Below are 21,619 nucleotides of genomic sequence, written 5' to 3' on the forward strand. Positions count from 1 at the left end.
CAATGTGTGTTTCTGGGCCAATATGGTCACTAAAGCGAATCCAGATAGAAGGAGAGTGTGGGATCTAATGACTTCAATTCACTTCCACATCGTAAATTAGTTTAATTTTCATGGAGCTTTAATTCAGAACGCTGACTAATGTAACCAGATGGACCTTAGTCAGATGTCCTTATTAGCAATGTTCAGTGTTCAAGATTCCTTAGACAAAGTAGCTCATCAAATTGAGCTCACCTAAATTTTCATCATCTTCCTTTGGTATCTGCTCTAGTAGAGTGTCTAGGGCTCTAGTGTAGTCCTTCATTATCCAGAAGGCAATACTGCGCAGGAAGGGATCTGGGTGGAGTTTGGTGCAGGAGAAGCCGGAGCCGTCCCTCTGGCAGCCGAGAACTTTCTCGTAGAGGATGCCTTTGCAGGTGGAGGAGCTCTCGTAATCTGACTCATACAGCCTGGCCACCACCATGGCCAGCTGAATGTCCTCCATCTTCTCCAAGCATACCTGCAATTCATAAAGAGCGAGTCATCCTGATGGTGTTGTAGAGCTCTGTGCCAATTCAGCAGAGGAAGGCAAAGGAGACACTCCAACCACATTTTGTTTCTCAGGACTGAAACAAATTATTGCTTCAAATCACAGGCACATAATTTTGGTCCTCAAGAGCCACAATCCTGCAGATTTTCAAGGAAAGCAGTTTAATTTGCAAACACTGAGCACATGGGCTGCCAAGTACGAACACTTACTAAAAATAATTACGAGAAAGCACTGCAGCCAAGCACCCTTACTTTGAGCATCACATCCAGACTGCTACGATAACAGGAACGAAGCACTACTGGGCTGTTCTCACCTTTCCGATTTAACAGTACACAATACATTTACATTATTTAGCAGACGCTTTTCTCCAAAGCAACTTCCAATGGACATTATGTAGTGTTATCAGCCCACACACCTTATTCACCGTTGTGACTTACACTACTAGATAAACTACTTACAATGGGTCACTCATCCATACATCCCAATACACGTACCAATACAGAGCAGTCCGTCCGAAGTAACCCTTGTGTACGAGTGCACAATGAAAATGCGATGGGTGATCTCAACAATAGACCTATAAAAACTGAAAATGAAGTCTGACTGCAACCATAAGCTGTGACAGTAACCAAAATGCATCTTCAGGTCTATGACCAGAGGCTTTATTTCATAACCAACTAACATCTAGCCAACTGTTAATCAGAATGAGTAAGGCCAACACAAAAACAAAAAACAATGAAGAAATTAGTTGATATTTGAATTTTAACGTCATAGATCACTTAGATTCATTATGTACAATTGTATCTCTGGAAAGTTTGTGGCCTTCAGAGCTTTTCTTAATTCAGTATCACCATTATTTACTTAGCTGACGTCTTAAAATTAAGTCCTTTTGAAAGCACTGGACTGCACTCATATGATAATCTAACAAAACACAGTACTGTAGTTAACACAAGATCAACATACCAACAAAAAAATCAAATGAAACAAAGCAAAAAAAAAAAAAAAAATTTTAAAAGGTTTCTTTTAAAAAAAAAAAAAAAAAAAAAAAAAATTTTTTTTTAAAAAGCCTTTGAATTCAGACCTCAATAGCGTCTTTAAGGGAGCCTGCGAGAAGGAAAAAAGCTGCGGACTGCTCAAAGCGCTGCTTCCCCAGTAGGGAGAAGGCGTTCTTAAGGGCCGCTTTCCGCCATCGATCCTCTGTGAAGTTATGGCTGAAGAACTGGGTCATCTTTTCATCATGCTGGGACCTGTGGAGAAAAACGGCTAAATGCAATCCACACCCCGTGGGTCAGTTCCCATTGACAATCCGGTTCAAACACACACAATACGAAGCATCTCCCGCTAACACGCAACAGACAACAGCTGCCATTGACAAGAAATAAAGTCTAGCTAGTTACCATTGAGAGGACTGAAAGCATTACCTGAACAGCCCCCACAGAACAGCTTTCTTCTTCATAGCGAGGTAGAAAAGAGCGGCATCCAAGGGATCATTATTCCTCTGAAAGGCAGCTTTTCCAACCTAGTGGAAGGACAGCAAGAAGCACTGGTGAGTTTAGAGGGGAGGAATGAGCACGTCATGAAGCAGTTTAATGTGCATTCGATCAGCGGTTTTCCGTTTGGCCTTTGGCAGACTATCAGCAGTGATCTGTGGAACTACAAATACTGATGTGGAGACAGACAGCTGGTAAGAAGGGCACTCTGTGCAGCGAGGTCGCCCGCAATAGGGCCAGACCGCTAGCGGAAGCCGACCTTCTCCACCATCCTGCGAAGGGTGTTGATGTTCCGTATCCACCAGCCCACGCCTACGGCCCGAAGTTCAGACCACTGCGGGTCACCCCTCTGCATGGCCGGAATCATATTCAGCAGCTCCTCCTCTGCCTCCGAGTGGAAGGCCCAAGCGAAGTGGCACGTGGATAGCCCTGCGGGTACGCATTGGGTAGGGAGAGCTGAGCATGCAGACGCACAGCGGATGGGAAGCTCTGTCACACACACACAATTTTAAGTGGAGAGCTACATTGGGATGACCTTACTTAAAACCCTGAACATCGTATATGACAGCCCTTCGGGGAAGCGCCCTTGACCGACTGCGAGTTGTTGAAGCGACAGTAAAGACCACCGAAAGCGCAATGCTGGATCAACTGTATGAGCGCCACATCATCCTTCTGGCCTCACCAGCTTACCCTGGTGCAGCAGCTGCATCCTGTAGAGCGGGGGCAGGGAGGTCAGCAAACAGGTGTGAAGACGCATGGCCAGCAGGTACCGTAGGCCACACTCGTCCAATGCCTCACCACCTGGATTTGAGCAAAACAGGTCACAGTTTACCAACACACTTGGGAGGAGACCCAGGGTGGCCTGATGACCGGTAGATGCTGAATGCACCCCCTCCAAGGCTACCCCGCCCATGTACATCTGCTCTAATTCAGCTGTCAGGCAAGCCCTCCCCTCCCAGGGGCATGTATAGCCTTCTCCTCTCTCCGACAAAAGCAAGCAGCTGAATTAGCCAAGGACCTTCCGCTTGTATAATGGCAACCACAAAATACCCTGGGTTTGGAAATAACACTGTTACACAGCAATATATGGTATGTGAACACCGCAAATGGACACAACATTGCAGACAGGTGTACAAGTAGCAGAAAATTGCCACTGCAGACAACGCTCTCAGTTGTTTCATTCTGTTAATACACTACATTTATTCAGCTAACATCTTTATCCAAGGCGATTTTCAACGTTAGAAGCTTAGAGTACAAACCTAACCACGGTCTGTCCATTTATACAGCTAGTTAATTTTTACTGGAGCAATTCAGGATGTGGGACTCAAAAACAGGTTCTTATATTGCAAGGCAATGACTCTAACCACTAAGCTACATGCTGCCCATTTATTATTTCATAATGTAGTTAAGGTGGTCAAGTTTCCGACTTCTACTTCGCAGACAATGAAGAATTACAGCCAGTGTTAAAGCCGGCATAGTAAATGCACTGTGCCAGTTTCTGCAGCTGTCGCTATACTCCCCAAACCAACATTTACTTAATTTCCCAGAAGTAGCCGTCCAGAAGTCTATTAAAAAATCTGAATCATTTAGTATTGTTGCAAATTATACAGGTCTTGTTTATACTGGTTGCTAAGTTCCAAGCTTTTAGTGCACACTGCACACATTCCATTAATTACTTCTTACAATGAGTTATTTCGGAAGACCGTATGTTTGAAGACATAATAGTCATTAGATTAAACCGGATCTAAAGTACACTGAATCCTCAACTTACAACAAGGACCAGAATTCTGTTTGGAATTTGATTTGTTCAAAAACATTTTACTTCTAAATCACAATAAAATATTAACCATACAGATATCCCTTAACTTGTTTACAGGTTACGTAAAAACCTTGGACATAGCCATAATAAAAAATACTTTGTAAATTAATGTTTCGCGAGCTACATTAAAATTGAAATTACATAATTAAAATACTCCTATTCAAAACTGAACATTGACAGAATAATGACACAAGCACGTTAAATGGTTGACATACATTATTGATCGCTAACAATCACAAACTCTAGATAGGAACTATGAACACTGAGGACGGAAACTGAATAAGATCCCACATTCATATTCAGTGTTGGTGAGTTTTATTGACACCTATTGGTTGAGTGAAGAAAAATGAGTCGCTTTCTCTCCTCAGACAAGTTTTTTGAAAATAGGCAAGTAAAGGAAGAGAAAGCATTTATTTAAGTAAACTGGAAAAATTTCAATTTTCAAATATGTAGCATGACGAACCCGTACCTAATCGTCAGCCAAAATAACCATAAGAATAGTCATGCATCCACCCTTGTGTTACTTGTGGTTGCATTCAAGGAGGAACCACTAAAGAAGAGGTCCAGCACTCACCAGTGTACTGTTTGTCGGAGGTGCTGCTGACCTCAGCGCTGGTGGTGGCCACGGTGTCTGCCAGCGCTACTAAGAACATCTGCTCCAGACGAGTAAGGCCTGGTAGGCTCGAATGCATCAGGTGGCTGGACAGCACCTGGGCGTGCTCGGGGCCAAAGTAGGTAGGGCCATACTGCGACAGGTTGATCACTCTAGACTTCTTCTCTCTCTTTTCTGCTGCAAAGCTCACAAAGTCATCAGTGGTTACTGGCTGCACCTGGAACAGATCCGCGTACTGGTCCTCTGAAGACTTCTGTGCCTCCCCGTCTGGGCCCTTAGGTCCTTTACTCGTCTCCTCACCACTCTTGTAGGAGGTGTCCAGGTCAGCCGAGAGGAGGGCGTACAGAGGAAGTGGTGGAATCGAGTTGATCTCAGTGTAGTCGCGCCCCCCTTCCCGGCCAGCAAGGATGGTATCCTTTGCTGTGCTGCCACTGACGCTAATAGTCCGAGATAGATGACGTCTAGCCCCGCCCTCGCCAGCCTCCACGTCCCTTACTACCGCCACTTCTCCAGCGATGCACTTCACCAGGTGGGACAGGATGGCCTTAGCCCTGCGTACCTTCCCTAGGTCCATCAGTTCCAAGAGCTGAGTTGGGTGGTACTGCGGCAGCGTGGGGGACAAAGAGTGGGCGGCCTCAAAGAGGCTGCCATCCTGGATGACAGCAGGTGTCCGAAGAGCATCATCCATGCCAGCGCTTCCCTCTACAACGCTTTTCGACCTGCTGCGGGACTCGGGTCCCGTGAAAATTTCGTCGCTGGATGAAAGACTGTCTCCCTCTTCACCAGGCTTCTTGTCTTGCCTCCACTGAGAATAGACATGCATTTCACAGTCCATGCCCACCACGAGGATCCCGTCTCGTACCCAAGACAAGGACACAGGCAATGAGGGCGTGCCATCCACAGAGGACACCAGGTCCACCGAGCGCAGCAGCACCCACCTGGACTTGATACCTTGCTTGATGCTCCCCCCAAGAGGTAGTGTGATGACTGCCATGCCATCCTTGCTGCTGGTCTGCTCATTGACGATGCCAGAGATGCGGCCGTACATGAGAATGTTGGAGCCCACGCCAACAGTCAGGATGTGGGAGCCATCCTCCTTGGACAGCCAGTCCAGATGGACAAAGTGCTTGATGTTGGGGCTCTGACGGCTCTCTCTATTCAAGTACAGGTCAGCCTTGCTGTACACGAACAAGTTGCTGTCCACGCTGACTTTGGGGCCCAGCACGTTGCCTACTTTGGTGAAGTCGTCCAGGTGGATGGTCTGCTCCAACACCCACTCGGAGCCGCCCGTGGACTCGCACTCGTAGATGGACACGTGCATGGAGAACTCCTTGGTGACACAACCGTTACTCTGCACGGGCTGCTTGAAGGACACGGCCAGGCGGCCTGTGTAGGAGCAGCTGACAGCAACCGGTCGACCGAGCACGCACACGGCACTGTCATTATCCTCCTCCTCGTTGAGGTGTGCCCAAGGCTCCCAGCGGTATGTGCGGCCCTCCTCAGGATTCTCAGCACCCAGGTCTGCCTCCACAGAGCAGCGCCAGAACCTCACTCTACTGTCTGAGCAGGTTGTTACGATCAGATACGGAGCCAGGCATACTGGGTAAATGGATGAAGAACTAAGATGCCCTTTAAAAGAAAGAGAACACTTAAAAGTGGTATATTAAACTAGAGAGAACACAAAACATCCACTAGCTATCATCTTACTTAAATCTGGTTGATAGATTATTACAAGTTTGGTTTAGGAAAGTTGTCAATATTATTACAAAAGGCCCAGTTAAAAATCACATCCCAGGGTTCTAATAAGCATGATCCCAGACTAACCTGCTGAGGGTGTGGCGCGGATGACCTCGACCCCGCTGGGGAGATCCAGGTGCTGGCTGTACACCAGCTTGGAGCTGAGGATGAGCTTGCTGGCGGACTGCAGGTTGGCCGTGGAGGTGGAGCGGGGCAGGGGGCTCTGCCCGGGAGACGTCTCCGGGGACGATTCAGCATTGCCCAGCTGGTGTGGGACCATCAGCTGGTTCTGGAACATCTGTGCTGGTCCGGTGCTCTCTATGGTCCACAGAATAGCCCAGAGCTGCTACACTTCTGTTTGCATGCATTTGTGTGCAAATTAAAAATCTTCTTTCATTTGGTCTAAACTTACAGCAATCTCAGTAGCAAAGTGATATATTTGAAACTAGTGGGAAATTACATCCATTCGCCATGTCATTTACCCTGGAGAATCTTGTAATAATTGAAGTTTTAGCCAGTAAAGCTTTGAATCTTACTCAGGAGCATTATTTTCCACTGTAACAACAGCTTTGGTAGTAAAGTTTTTGACAACAAAAGCTTAATGTTCTTCATAATCCAGAACGGCAACTTCTATGTGGCAATAAACTGCCGGCCCTGCTGATAGTCATTCTCTTTCATGGATGCAAACTGCAGCAGTGTTGCTCTACACCATGCTGTTGCAGTATTTATTAGATTCATAAATTGGTCATTCATCTCAAACGCCATTTCCAGCGTAAGCAGCCAGCATAACGCTGTTCACTCCGGCTACATTCTTTGCCATTTACAAGCGGAATGCCACTTGAAAGCCCCTGTGATTGCTTACGATCCACAGCGATATACTGAGTAATTGCAATGCTTCTGTAAACAGCTGAAATCAACACCAGTTAACCATTACAGAATATGGCATATTGCAATCCTAGTTCAGCAGGGTCGAAACACCCAAAAAAAAAAAAACAAAAAAAACACACAACATGAAGGAGAACCCTTCGTATCAAATGAGAGGACAGCTACTGATCAGCACGAAGCTCCTCCATCTTACACACCTACACACGCCTGCACGGACTTCAGATGCAGGTGCCACATTTGTAGAACGGAGTCCCGGTTGGCATCTTTCTCGATAACCACCAAGAAGAACTTCTCTGAAAAAGGGGGTGGATGACATCCAATTCCTAAAAGCAGGACATTATGACACATATCGGTTAACTACCTTGACAAAAAAGCACCAACATCAAGAATGACTAGGTTTGCTGTATGTAATAAAGGAGCAATAGTTTTCCATTTGCATAGTAAGAGACAAGAGTACCTTCAGAGGAGGGAAGGCTAGAAGGAGGGAAAGCACTGGGGTCATCATGGGGCCTGTATCCCAGGATGAAGTCCTCCTGGAACACGTGGAGCAGCTGCGTGTTGGAGCCACACTGCACCGCAGAAAAGGACACCATCAGAACAGTATCCAACCTGGAGCCCGTCTGGGTGGGATCCACCAGGAGCACCACATGCAGCTATGATACTGCATGCTGATCTCACCTGGTTTGTAATGGCATCAAGCTCAATGATACACCCAGGCCTGGCGGTGGACTGCTGGCTCACAATGTTGAACACTTCGCCAACCAACCTCTATGGGAAAACAGATGAGCTATTGGTCAACTGTGATTTACACATGAGCTTGTGAGACCGGTGTATGGGAGAAGTAGAGTGCCAGGTGGGCTTACAGAGGTCTCAGGATCTGAAAGCTCATCCAGAAGTTTCCTTGCGTCTACCACAGCTTGGTACAGCCGCAGGTTTGTTCCATCAGAAGCCACGAAGCAAGCGCTTGCAGAATTGCAGTATGTACCTGGGATATAAGGTATGATTTAAAAAATTAAGGAACTCTTCCAGGTGAAGAGCAAAAGCTGTAAACTGAACCGAAATTACACTGTTTGTGAGAACGCATACTGAAAAAAGTGCGTGCTTAAACATGAGACCTACTTACCGAGGACTGAGCTGGGAATGAGAGTGGGCAGCCACGCCACATTGGAGAAGGCAGAGGTGTGCAGCGAGTTAATGCGAGCCAACTCGGACACCCCTCCCGTGCAAGACAGCGGCCCAATGTGGTCCACGCGCCACAGGATCAGCTCACTGTAGATGGCGTTGGGGTCATGGAAGGTGCGTGTGGCTGCATTTCTCAGCTGCCTTCGGGGGAAGCCCTTGAGAGGCCCGGCAGCCTGCAAGACATTCTTCTCCTTCTCGGAGTCCCAAGTGCTGTCTGTCTGTGGTGTGCGCAGGGCATTGTGGTGCGAGGAGGTCAGCAGCAGTGGCAGCACCGTGTGGCAGGCCAGGTCGTTCAGGTGGAAGCGGTGGCCGCAGTAGCGGAACTTGTGTGTCACGGTTAGCACCGAGGAAAAGGCTGAGCGTTCGGCAAAGGTCACTACCCACTGGTTGAGCGAACCGTCAACGTGCTTGGACACCATCATGACGGCTGGACCGATGATGGGCGCCACCGAGTAGGCTGCGGTAGACCCAAGCTCGGCCGAAACGGAGGCGCTCTGCGGTATGCGCTTGGCTTTCCTCTTTTGCTCCAGTGCAGAGTTGCTCTCGGGCTCAGTGAACGTGCACGCATACATCATGATGTTCTTGCTCAGGGAGTTGGCATCCCCAGTTGGAAAAGCCACAGGAATGCGAGATGAAAATGACACCTGAAAGAAAATTGAAAAATTAGTAAAGATTTGGAAAATTCTTAAAGAAATAAGTAAAACAAACTGTCCGGAACACTAGTCTCCAGTCAACATGAGAGGAGTATTTAGAAAAATAAAAGCCAAACCCTTTACAGTTAATGACCTTTGCATATAGTGATACTTCAGAATATACAATACCTGGACCTGTCTGAAAATCCCTGGAATGTATTCGTCTAGATACTTCACATGCCACACCAGGAAGGAGCCATCGACAGGGTGGATTGTGAAAAGCATGTCAGGGCTCTTATTCCACTCCAAAGTGAGCGCCTCCATCTTCCTATCTAGGAGCACTGTGGGTAATGGAACACTGCTGCTTGATCCAGGCGATGAGGCCTTAGTGCTTCCCTCCTGCTCTCCCTCCTCGTGCTCAGAAGAGCCTTTGTCAGACATCTCATCAAGATCTGGAACATTTAAAGGATTAACAGTAAGTGTATGGCAACACAAGACACTGAAAAACACTCATATCAAGAGTGTGGTCAACCCTTTGTTATACTTATTGCTTTCCAGGGAGCGCTGACCTATATATAATGAGCATGTTCATACCCAAATCGAACTTGACTGGCTGGGCCTCCTGATCGAGCTCTTCGGTAGCCTGTTCCAGTTGCTGCTCTGACAGCTTCCTGAGATGCTGCATGAAGAAGTCCATGGAGCTGGTAAAACTCAGGTCTTTGTTGTTCAGCCAATGGACCACAAAGCCTCCGCTGGTTTCATCGGCTGAGAACGCTGAGCCAGCCAAATTCGATGGAATGTCTACAAAGGACAAATGCATGTACAAAAGTAGCCTAACTTTGTAAAGATCTTGACTAACAGATTTTTAGATAGAGTACAAGTCAAATTTTGACTGAAGTTGCTAGGAACAATTTGTTTTCCCCACAAGGCATTCAGTTAAGTTTGAGCAGGAAAGGGGTGGACAAGTCTTCCCAGCTCTTATCTCTCAGTTCCCAGAGACTGAAGACACTTGGGGATTGCTTCACTTTTACTCTTCTGTCTGGTTTGTCCCATACAAGTATTCCCCAGGTGGACTTAAACTTTTATAAATATCTAACATACACACACACACACACACACACACATTTTCAGAACCGCTTGTCCCATACGGGGTCACGGGGAACCGGAGCCTACCCGGTAACACAGGGCGTAAGGCCGGAGGGGGAGGGGACATACCCAGGACGGGACGCCAGTCCGTCGCAAGGCACCCCAAGCGGGACTCGAACCCCAGACCCACCGGACAGCAGGACCGTGGTCCAACCCACTGCGCCACCGCACCCCCCTATCTAACATACAGTATGAATTAAAACATCGTAACAGGTAATACTTGTTAATCATTAAACAAGGCCAACGCGGCACAGCGGTACATTTAAAAACGTGCAAATATGCAACAGAAGAGTGTTCTTCAGCTACCAGTGTGGGGATTGATGCTCGCAGAGATGTGGAAGTGGCAGAGCGCGTTGGCATGGTGCGAGATGTGTCGGTGAACTTCATGTGACCCCAGCTGGCTGGGCAACAGCTCTGTGTGGGCCACCAGGGCGGAGGATCTCCTTCTACCACGGCGCAGGTGTTTCAGGTGGTGAATCGACTGCAAAGATAAAGCGTGTTAGAATGGACAGGTCAACGGGTCCAGTGAATCAAATGTGTATCGGAGTGCCATTAAAACAGCAGCCTCCGTGCTGCCTTTGCACTCAAATTCTCTTTCACACACTACCTCTAGAGCGTGCTGGATCTTGTCTTTCTGGCCTCCGAGGTTGGGCAGGCTGCTGGAGAAACTGGTGCTGTTTTCCGAGATTTGCCCCCCCAGGAGGCTGTCCTCTGGCAGCAATGTTTCCGACCAGAGGCGACAAATCCCATCTTGACATGAGGTGAGCAGCACATTGCAGACGGACCCCCTGGTTTGCACGGACACGTGGCATAGGTCAAAACATGCGAACGGAGGGCAGTGACACTGTATGGTCAGAGAGAAGTACAGCGTGGTGCTCAACAGAGATTTTTATAAAACCCGCAGATACTGAAATGTGGAAAAATAAGACCTGTCCCATAGGAAGCTGCACTTTAGGGAGGGAAAAAAAAGGGGGGGGGTGTGAGTTCAATGGGGTCTTACTTGGGCATGTACTTGCTCGTCTTCCTCCAGGAAAAGCCTGTGACAGCACGGGGATGTGCCAGGTAGACGAAGGAAAAATGCACGGCTGGGGCCTTTTTCTCCTGCAGGTCTGGGATCACCACCGCAGACTTCCAGCCCGTGGTCGGATACCACACTTTCAACAGACAGTCATCCTGCGAGAGCATGGGACAGAGAACAAGCTCTGATGTGGCACATTCCCACACCTTGGAACACACTCGAACGTTTGATAGCAAGCAAGTAAACAAACAAACAAACAAACACACAAAAACATCCCCTGACAGAAGCACCCAAAAACAATTTTGCAGCACTGCTCAGCAATACAAAACACATGACAAATGGTCCAAAGCTCAAAACATTTTATTAATGAAGGCTGTGTTTAAAAAGGCCGCATCTAAATAGAAACTGATGTCAAAACAGTGTATTTTTATGAAAGATGTTCCTGTTACGACCCAGTGTATTGACAAAGGAAGTTACACATTACAGGAAAGAGTTACACCCACACCCACACACACACACACTGTCTGAAACCGCTTGTCCCAAACAGGGTCGTGGCGAGCTGGAGCCTAACCCGGCAACACAGGGAGCAAGGTTGGAGGGGAAGGGGACACACCCAGGACGGGATGGCCGTCCGCCGCAAGGCACCCCAAGCGGGACTCGAACCCCAGACCCGGAGAGCAGGACCCGGTCAAACCCGCTGCGCCACCGCGCCCCCTCACAGAAAGAGTTACACCTCTCAACAGAAAGTCAAAGACCGAGTGAAAACGTCACAATAAAATGCCACTGCTCCCGTGACCTCAGAAACTCTGCCTATTTACAGCAATAATGTTCTATACCTTCCCTGCTGTGGCAAAGTACTCGCCGTCTGGTGACCACTTCATTATGTGAACAGACACTGCAGTCCTGCAGGAAATGAAACAGAGTTACAGTGAGATGCCGCATTCGGTTTCTGGCTGAATTATCTTTGCTGCTCTGATCAGATACATCTGCACTCTGAGTTTATTGCAAAATGTGTTGCAGGGTTCAAAATGAGGTGCAGAAGATGAAATGGACACTGGCCCAAAATACGCTCTGATAGCACGTAGCACTTGGAGGGGACAAGCAGGAGGGGTTTTAGCAACAGGTGATATGGTTTTTATTTTATAAATAATATGTTTTATTAAAAACAAAAAAAACAAAAGATACAAACAATAAGTAAATAATATATATATAGATTTTAAAACCAAAAAACATATATACATAAAGATACAAATAAACAATAAATAATAAAGAACATGTGGAAAAAATACAGTATTTGGTCAGGATAACCATACAACGATCTAAGGGAGAGCAAATATTCCAAAACTCATTAGAATTATGAAAAATGGGTCAAATGTTAACTTCTCTGGTGGAAGAAATGCAGACACTTTGTACAGGGGAACTCTGGTGTGGCCCACAGCAATTAAATACATTTCCTTGCAAAATACAAGGAGCAAATCAACCTGCCCTCCATTTGTTCATCAAAATAAAGTTGGGGTCGTGGTTTCACAACTACAGACGAATGTACGGCGGGGCACAGGTGAAACTTTTTGTCAGTAATCATCTGAACGCCGTTGCGGTAAGCTCGTATCCTATCCTTTTATGTTTTTAGTTCCATATTTCAGTTCCTATATTACTATGAACCCTTATGTGAAACTATGGCTGTAAATATCTCTCCAACTTCCCCACTGCTCATTAGATGAGGAATGCCAAAAGGCAACTTAATCCACTCGTTATTTGGTCGGCACCTGGCACCTAGGTGTCATCTGCTCTCCCTCCGCTGTAGGGAAAACAAGCGGACGGAAGACACGTGCCACTCACTTGCACTGCCACACACACTTCCAGTCGTTCAGGGCGGGATGCGTTTTCTCCTCTGTGGTCTGACCATCTTCCTCCTCCACCAGGGTGTCAATGGATGGGGGCGCCCACAGCTGTAGGCGTTCTGTCGCTGCTAGGATCCGGTTACCTGGAGGGAAGGGGTCATCGAGCACGCAATGGAACACAATCAAAGGTACAGTCAATATCACTGTTAAACATTTATAGATCACGTGACAGCAAGGAGTGAAGTCATTATCCAAAAGATGCTGAAGAAGCACACAAGAGCTCACCATTATATTGACTGGATAAGCAATCGATTTATTTGGAGCAAATTGCAAGATCATAATATAAAGTATGAATGTAACAAACGCCTTTGTGTTACCTTGCGGATCCCAGGCTAAGTTGTAGGTCATGGCATTGAGGAAAAACTGTCCCATCTTTTGCCACTGATAATTCAGCTGCTGTTAGACAAGAAACGGTACGAAAAATCACCACGTGCGAGAAACAGCTCACGTTTAAACACTTTGTGAAGTCGTAAAACGGAGTGAAACAAAAAGAATCATTTGGCGTCGCACGTAAAATGCGTCCTTTGCAAAATCAGCCAAGTGAAAATAAATAACAATATTTGTAAGCGGTTCCAAATAAATCCACAATGGTGTTTCAAGGGAAAAAACTATTTCACAACTCTAAAGGTGTTGTTCCGTAGCAACCCAGGACTGCGTGTGGGGGCTTCCGATCTTGTGCAACTCGAACGAAAGTCCGACTGAACTCCAATGACTCGTTGTCTCTCCGCATCTCCCCCATGTGAGCTGACAGCGTATGCCTTTTACCCCGGGTAACCCATTTTTACCCCAAGCATGACATTATTACTACGCGTATCAATCTTTAACAAACATCTACGTTCACAGCAACGAAGCACTCGTTTAAACAACAGGATTTATTAACTCGATCAATTCAGGATAAGTACCCTGCCCAAGTACACACCACAGTAATTTGTTTTGACAATGCTTTTTCCCCAGAGGCATGGAAAGTGAACGCAGACAGCCAGCAAGGTGGCCGACACCTGAATTTCTGAGGAAGTGCAGGTAAGGCTGAAAGCACCATGTATGCAGGTGGGTGAACAATCCACTTGAGATGATGACAGCCTGACTCACACCTATTCTGCAATCAGACAAGAGATATGCCATAAATGCTTACTTACACTATGCCTTTTGTTAGGGTTGGTAGCAAGTGGCTCGAAAATACACACTGTGTTTCCATAAGATGCGGCAATCTGGGGGGGAGAGAAGGAAGGGAAAAAGAAAAAAAAAAAAAAAAAAAAAAAAAAAAAGACCAAGCAGGGTAAAAGCAAGGCACTGACACATCAAAGTCCTTGACAATTCATCAAACCCGATGCTGTCCCGAGCAGTATAGAGAAGCAGAAGGAGGGGGCGGGGGGGCACTTACTCGCCCCAGCTGGTGTGAGCACTCCACGCAGCCCACTTGAATGTTCCCATGCTGAGCTCCGGGGATGATCTGCACACACTCAAAGTCGCTGGCCAGGATGACGATATCACAGCCGGAGCCGTAGGCCTGGAGGTCGACAAGCACACGGAGAGCAGAGGAGCAGTTATAGTTACACCTTTAAGAAAGTGGCATGTGAGAGTGGTTGTCAAGGAGCATGATGGGATGAACTAGGGTGGGATGAACTGGCAAATCTGAGAACAGATTCCTGTCGATATCCACCTGCCCTGATTCAGGGTGGTGGCGATCCAGCACCTACCCCGGACCTGTAGGGCTCAAGGTAGCGTACACACAGGACAGAATGTTAGTCCATCATAGAGCAATCAATCAATCTCTCTCACACACACGGTAATTTAGAGTCACCAATGCACCTGAATTATGTTGCTGTACTGCAGGAGGACTCAACCAGAGGCCCAGGGGGAACATACCAACTCCCCGCACACACACACACACACACACACACACACACACACACACACACACACACACACACACACACGGATTCAAACCCAAATCCACAGTCTGGGACATATGAGGCACTACCCACTGCACCACCATGCCACCCTTGCTGACAACATCCCAGTCCCAGCTGTATCACATCCCAACTCTGTCCCATTTTCATTACTCCTACTCGATGCATGACGTAAGATTGATACCGATCAGCGATCGATGGAGCCCTGGGCTGCGGCTCTTCGTGGTCAGCACAACTTCAGTAATGACACAAAAGCAGACGGGCTCTTCCATATGTGCGCTGCCTCTTGATCGTGACATAATGCAGGTGTTCAAACACCCCTTCCAGCCCTTGGGCGGAAACAACAGAGGAGGACCGAACAAAGCCCCCAGCACAGCAACCCCTCCAGCGGCACGAGCCGCAGCCCGGGGCGGGCGCTAACGGAGCGCAACACCACACAATGCAGCACCTGTTGTCACCCAAGCCACAGGACACAGTGACCGTTATCGCCCCCGCCATGACTAATTTATGGGAACGTTAGAAGCAGAGAAGTCGTGCAGACAGCGAACAAACCGTGTGCGCCCAGTCCGTGGCGTGCAAGCACCGACAAACAGGATGAGAGACAAGCTGACGGGCCACGGCGGCGTATGTGTGCGCGCTTGGAAGTATGCAGTTTGACCAACTGCGGAGAGCTCCGTGGTCGGATTGTCTCGGGGTCTCCTGCGTAACATTTGTGGCGAGGCTGCATTTCTGTGTGCGTTTGAGGACGAGGGGGGGGGTAAGAGAGCCGCCGCAGAGCTCGTCAGGACATCGCAGCCGCCGCACATTACGGCAGGAATTAAGTGCAGTCACCGTCACGCACAAGCCAGCCGGGCCCAAAAATACCTCCCTCGCAGTGAGCTCCGGCAGCAGGAGAGCCCACGCGGACACCGCACACACTCCAGCACATCACGCCCGCGTCACCGTTACATTCAATCCTCTTCCCGTCTTGGCAGCCCTTCACGCGCTGATGAGCTCAGTCATCTTTCGCTAGCCGAGGTGTGTACCAGTTGCCCGGAGGAGGCGCCGCAGAGCAGGCATCATTTGTTTCGGTGTCATTATTCCGGCCGCTTGCCCTGCGACCCGCAGCTAACGGCACATCTCCACTTGTCCGTAGCGAAAAGAAATGGCTTCTCTCTCGTGTCACCCCCCCTCTTCTTGCCTTTAGAGGTGAAAACACAGCGATGGTATGCGCATTAAGTTGTCCCGAGGCTCGCGATGCCTAGGAAACAGCTTGCTGACGGGTCTGGCTGTCGCTCCAGAACGCCTGTCACCTTGCTTCTGAATGGCTGCGTTCCCTTTCTGTATTTAACCACCCATCTGGCGGGAGAGCTGTGTCGCCCATCGGTCTGCAGCACCACGGCACACACAGACACACGACAGCCGAACCCGTGTGCGCTTCTCCTCGCCATTCTTCAGATGTTTTATGCGTTTGTGAAACTGAAAAAGACCCACCATATTAACCGCAGCGGTCTAATGGGGTTAGCGGGGATCATCCACGGGCTGCGACAGTAGATCCGTACAGCGCAACGGTCAAGGATTCGGCGTGGTTGTGGGGAGGATGGAGGATCTCTCGAGACAGGCACGTGCGAAACCACAAGAAATTACGGCGATGAACAAGCTTCTGTTCCTTTTCAAAGCAAAAATCATTAGGGTGGCCTTATGTTTGAGAGCAATGCCAATATAGTTGCATCCAATTGAGTTTAACCACTACAACAGCACTTGCAATACCCTGCATCACTCCATCTTTTCCCTCTTTGGGCTTCTACACCTGAGACCTATAAAAACCCCCATGGATAGACAGCCCAAGGTATTTCCCTGGGACATACAGCAAACTCCACATCTTAGTGAACCCCTTGACAAATGTGTGTGGAAGCCGTGCTCCTCTTGGGAACATTGTGAGCCTGGCACCTTCAGACATGTGGAACACGGATCCTGTTCCTGTCTGCGACCAAAATCTGACCGCACAATCAGACACAAGTCCTTTTTTTCCTACCGCAACCGAGGTCTGACAGTATGGGTTCACAGGAGTCCCTCTCCTGCCCACGATCAAGCTTTGACCCCACACACACACACACACACACACACACACACACACACACACACACACACACACACACACGTCCTGTCCATAAGTGACGTTTGATCCTCCCGCCTTGCAGAAGTGTTGCTTCTGCACATGACCGAGGCCTGACCACACACACGAAAGAGCGCATCCCTCTTTGGTAGATGCAGCAAATTATTTACAAACAGCTGGAAAAACCAAAATGACCTTTTAAAAAAAGTAACACTCATCTTACGGTATATTTGGCAGCGACATTGCGTGACGTGCCCTGACACGCAGGCAACATCACCGCAAAACCTGCACCGTGTTTCGGTGGAGCGATGTTGCTCACGGATCCAGCAAACGGATGAAGCGTTTGTAGACGGCAGTCCAGCCAGAGGCCTCCGCCAGCCGCTCTGCGAAGCGGGAAGCTCAGCCTTCACCCAGAAGCCATGATGGGGTGACCAGGGGGTCCACTCCCATACAGCGAGAGCTCGGCGCGCACTCCCCATGTGAAATATACACAATGCACCACTGGCCGTACTCTCAGTCCTCAAGTCAGCCGTCATATTTATGGGCCCGGACGCGAATTACCATTTCCATCTCATGTTCCCTGACCTGGCAAAAGAGAGCATTATTACTGGAAGAGTCATGTGAAGAATTTCACTTCGACTTTCTACGCAACGCCCTGCGTCGCCCTGCATTGCACAATGTCTCCAGAAAGCAAATTAAAAAAATCACTTTGATTTCAACAGACAAAATGGATTCCACTTTCACACACTTGCTTTTCTCTTTTTTTGTTCATTTAATTCAAGGGAATAACGAACAAACAAACGAGAATCTCCTTCTGGAACATCTGTATGGGGGGGGGGCAGGAGGAGCTTTCATTTTGCTCTTCATGGATGACAGCAATAATTCATGTGTGTAAGAAGTGATTCAACTGTTTTGATGTGCTGCTTTTACCACTTAAAAGAAAAAAAAAACTATCACTGGTCAGCTGATTTTTTAATTTATTTATTTATTTATTTTTTTTAAATGTACAAGGAATATTGTACATCATATATTACATCCACTCTGCAACAGCAGTGCAACAATGGGTCCATGAATGGCGGGCGGGAAAGGAAAAGCAGTCCTGCCGAAGCCTAAAACCTGCAACCACAAGAACACAGCGCAGCGTGGATGTTTTCAGCGCGGACGCTTAGTATAAAGCACAGTATAACACGGTAAAAGGGTGTATCCGCGCGCGCACACTGACTATGACGGCCAGGAGAAGAGCTAATACACGACTACCGGTCCGTAGTGTCAGTCAGTGTACCGCCCGAGCCACAGAACTGGAAGGAGTCCCGCACTAGTGCGGTAAATATACTGTAATACCAGCGATTACTCTGACCGTCAACATGACGGCTAATGCCGCGCCAGGGTGGAGGTGGCGCCCACGTCACGGCTGTACATCTGATCCCCACGGTGACAGCCCCGCCATCATCATCATCGCCAAGAAAACAACACAAGGACCAGCAGGACCGCACCACGACGACGACGTGACGATGCGAACCGTCCTTCAATCATCCCTCCATCGTCGCCTCCATGATGATGTCGGCGCTCGGCCGCCGGGAGCCGCTTTCGCTCCGTCCCACCTGGTAAAGGTCATTCGCACACAAGCAGGCAGCACATCTTTCAGCCGCTGCATCGTTCGCGGAAAAGCTCCGCCAACCCAGCCCTAGCCTGGCATGCCATCGGCAACGTAAGCAGACAAAAATGAAAATGAAAATAATAATAGCAGTGATTAAATTAATTAAAAAATGCGGAGACGGACGGTCAGCCCACTGTGTTGTTCCGAGGCGCCGCTAAACGGATCAGACTCAGAGCGTGGGGCGGAGGAGCGCTCACCGTGAACGGGGTGTCATTGACGCTGCCCACCGAGTAGCAGCTGTCCCCGGGGTTCACCGCTCCCGTTAGCACCTGGTGGAGATGCATCTTCTTCCCGTTCCGTCCCTTCTCTCGCAGAAGATGGAGGTTTAATTATTCACCGCGCCGCTCCGCTCTTCTCTCCATCGAGGTAAGCATAAGCTCTCGGGAGGAATCCCATCGCACGCTCTCCGGCCCGCTCGCCGAACACGGACAGTCCCCCTCGCGTCTTCACTCGGACTCGGCTGAATCTGTGGAGCGCTGCGGACGCGGTGTGTGCCGCTTCCGCGCCTCGCCGCTGTACGGACACCAACGCGGATTAGACCCTTCGGCGAACGGATGGGTCTCCGTTCCGCAGCGGCGTTAGCATGCGCGTACACGGCATTCCCAGGCAGCGCTCTTCTGCCTCGGGCATAGATATAGGGCTTCTAGAGCAACACGGCCGTCGAGCGAATGCGGGCCAGATTATTAATGTTATATAGTTTTCTTACAGTGGCGCTCCAGGAGTGCGATACTTCGTAACATATCCACGTTTATGTACATTCGTGTCAAAGTGAGCGGGTCACAAAGGCTACCGACATTGTCACGTATCTTGTGCCCGATCTAGTACGCATATATCTAGGTGCACGCACACATCCAAGCTGGTGGAGCGCGCGCCACGGCGATGACGACGCACGAGTTCATTGATCATTAAAAAGACTCGAGGCTGCGCTTTCCAAAATACAACGCAACCTGAGATAATGCGCGTTTAAATTCTTTTAAGGTCGCGCTGCATGAACGCGTGGCGCTAATTTCGAAGGACGTTACAAACGCGAAACGTAGCCCTCGCGGTGGTCTTCAGAGAGTAAGAGGAGCGCGTGCGGAGGGAATCCCCGACCCACCCCCATACGCGCGCTGTTTTGGTGCATTCTGTTCGAAAAAATCTGAGATGAATTCCAATCGCGCCCGTGCCTAGAACGTCACCCGCAGTGCACAGTATAGTATGACGACTGGTGCGTGTATAGAACCAGAGGAGGAGGCTCGGTTTATGTAATTCCCTATATAATTAATAGTTATTTTGCTCAGTTCTGCGAAGGGCTGAAAACACAGTGAGGTTAAATGAGAGGGGGATGTTTCTAGCCTACACAACACAGTATGAGTCAACTGGGAAGGGATTGCTGCCTGGCCTGGAGGGGCCAGTGGGCAGCAGTGGGACACACTGTGGAGGGGAAAGCAGAAAGCTTTGCCCTGCAAGCAAGGGTAACAAAGGACGGTGCATGTCAGAGAGCCATGCCATGGTTCTCTCATTCGCAGACAGCCTGCTGGTCAGAGACAGTGGTCCAAACACACACAGAGTGTGAATGCACACCTACGTACAGTCTGCGTGCCAGCTTAATGTGTGTTTTTCACATGCAGGCTGTGCTGTGTTTACGCCTTTATTGTTTAGGGACAGGAACCAAATGTGTGCACTGTGTGTATGCTTTGGCACAACATATATTGATTTATGTAATATTCTGTAAAGCTCAACAGACAGCTTGATAGCTCATGGTCAAAATGTGAGAGTATTTACATTTTAAATCTGTTCAAGATCTGTTTTTACAGTTTTCATGTAATCTCTACTAAATATTGTTGTGAATGCTGTGCTAGTAGAACTAAAATATAAAGACATTACTTAGTAGGATAAGTGATCAGGGATTTGTTTTTAGGTTCAAGAGTTTATTAAGGACAAGGCACATTTTAAAGGGAAGGTTCATCATTTAAATAATGTACTGACTAATGCAATTTGTCCCAATGTACATCTTGGCAGGAGACAACAGACAACTTTATTTAATTAGTGCATCTTAAGAACATCAGTGTTTGTGCCAAAAGCAGTGGGCCTGCTAGTGATTCGCCATTAAAATTGACAATGTTAGGAGCTGTACAAACTGTCTGGGACCAGATGTGCCATGGAATAATCCAGTAAAGAAATACAATAGAAGAAAGCCTTTTGTACCATATGTAAAACACCAAAATGAGTCAGAAATACAACAAATTGCTGTTTCTAATAAGGCTACAAGGTCCCCATGAATCAAATGTACCTATATAAAAGGCAGTTTTACACATTGCCTTTATTATTATGAAAATTCTGAAAGGAAATCATGAATGAAGTCTGAGTGAACATGTTACAGTATACACTGTATGTGGCTGCAATTCATACATAGGCCTACGTGGCATCTTTGTCGCCAGTCTGCTGAGTCACTCCGTGAGACATGATACATGTGTTCTGCATACATTGACTAATACATGACAGAGGAAGGATCGTGTTCATCGCCAACAGACCACTACTGTATTGCTGCTGTTGCTTCTGTGCTCCAGCGCTTTAACATAACAGCTGGGCGTCATGACAGCTTGTAATGAAAGTTGATAATGAATCCAAAACAAACGCTTCACTGCTGGGGTGTGAAAGGTTGAGATGCGGAGAGTTGGACGCGATGCGGGTGGAAGAGGAGGCCACGCCGCTGTTCTCTACAGTATTTAATTCTGCTGTGTCGATCTTCTCATTTCACGGATCAACGGCGGTTTCCCGGCGCTCCTAATTATCCGGGAGCGTCGGCGGCGGGAAAATGGAGAAACGAGCCGCTCGGCTTTACTCGCCTCAGCACGTCACAACGGCCCTTCTGGAGAGCGTTTTCTAGAAATTAAATGCTGCGTTAGGTTTATCCAATACTTCGACGGTCATCTTTTGATACGTATGAGACTTGGAGAGTGAAAGCGTGGTTCAATCTGGTACACAAAATACCGAATACTTCTGTATTATTATGTAGTCTGCAATGGGAT

General features: G+C 48.1%; 1 protein-coding gene across 5 annotated transcripts in view; it reads right to left on the reverse strand.

Moving 5' to 3' along the window:
* The window catches only part of dmxl2 (Dmx-like 2), a 35,193-nt gene extending 15,678 nt beyond the window's left edge, over positions 1 to 19,515 (reverse strand). For 3 of the 5 annotated variants that reach the window (XM_029256162.1, XM_018763727.2, XM_018763724.2), the window contains exons 1-23: positions 18,806 to 19,515; positions 14,328 to 14,453; positions 14,083 to 14,154; positions 13,264 to 13,342; positions 12,885 to 13,029; positions 11,882 to 11,948; positions 11,028 to 11,200; positions 10,635 to 10,815; positions 10,334 to 10,508; positions 9,476 to 9,682; positions 9,071 to 9,333; positions 8,191 to 8,893; positions 7,931 to 8,052; positions 7,746 to 7,835; positions 7,525 to 7,636; positions 7,265 to 7,390; positions 6,270 to 6,500; positions 4,407 to 6,074; positions 2,704 to 2,814; positions 2,273 to 2,442; positions 1,945 to 2,042; positions 1,605 to 1,770; positions 232 to 496 (exon numbers count right to left, since the gene is read on the reverse strand). In XM_029256162.1, coding sequence (XP_029111995.1) covers positions 232 to 496; positions 1,605 to 1,770; positions 1,945 to 2,042; positions 2,273 to 2,442; positions 2,704 to 2,814; positions 4,407 to 6,074; positions 6,270 to 6,500; positions 7,265 to 7,390; positions 7,525 to 7,636; positions 7,746 to 7,835; positions 7,931 to 8,052; positions 8,191 to 8,893; positions 9,071 to 9,333; positions 9,476 to 9,682; positions 10,334 to 10,508; positions 10,635 to 10,815; positions 11,028 to 11,200; positions 11,882 to 11,948; positions 12,885 to 13,029; positions 13,264 to 13,342; positions 14,083 to 14,154; positions 14,328 to 14,453; positions 18,806 to 18,892 — 5,437 coding nt within the window. In that variant the 5' untranslated portion in view covers positions 18,893 to 19,515. The remainder of the gene's footprint in view (positions 1 to 231; positions 497 to 1,604; positions 1,771 to 1,944; positions 2,043 to 2,272; positions 2,443 to 2,703; positions 2,815 to 4,406; positions 6,075 to 6,269; positions 6,501 to 7,264; positions 7,391 to 7,524; positions 7,637 to 7,745; positions 7,836 to 7,930; positions 8,053 to 8,190; positions 8,894 to 9,070; positions 9,334 to 9,475; positions 9,683 to 10,333; positions 10,509 to 10,634; positions 10,816 to 11,027; positions 11,201 to 11,881; positions 11,949 to 12,884; positions 13,030 to 13,263; positions 13,343 to 14,082; positions 14,155 to 14,327; positions 14,454 to 18,805) is intronic. The other 2 variants (XM_018763726.2, XM_018763725.2) reach the window with 1 other exon arrangement.
* Between the last annotated feature and the right edge of the window lie 2,104 nt (positions 19,516 to 21,619).

The sequence above is a fragment of the Scleropages formosus genome, chromosome 11 (assembly GCF_900964775.1).
Source record: "Scleropages formosus chromosome 11, fSclFor1.1, whole genome shotgun sequence".
NCBI lineage: Eukaryota > Metazoa > Chordata > Actinopteri > Osteoglossiformes > Osteoglossidae > Scleropages > Scleropages formosus.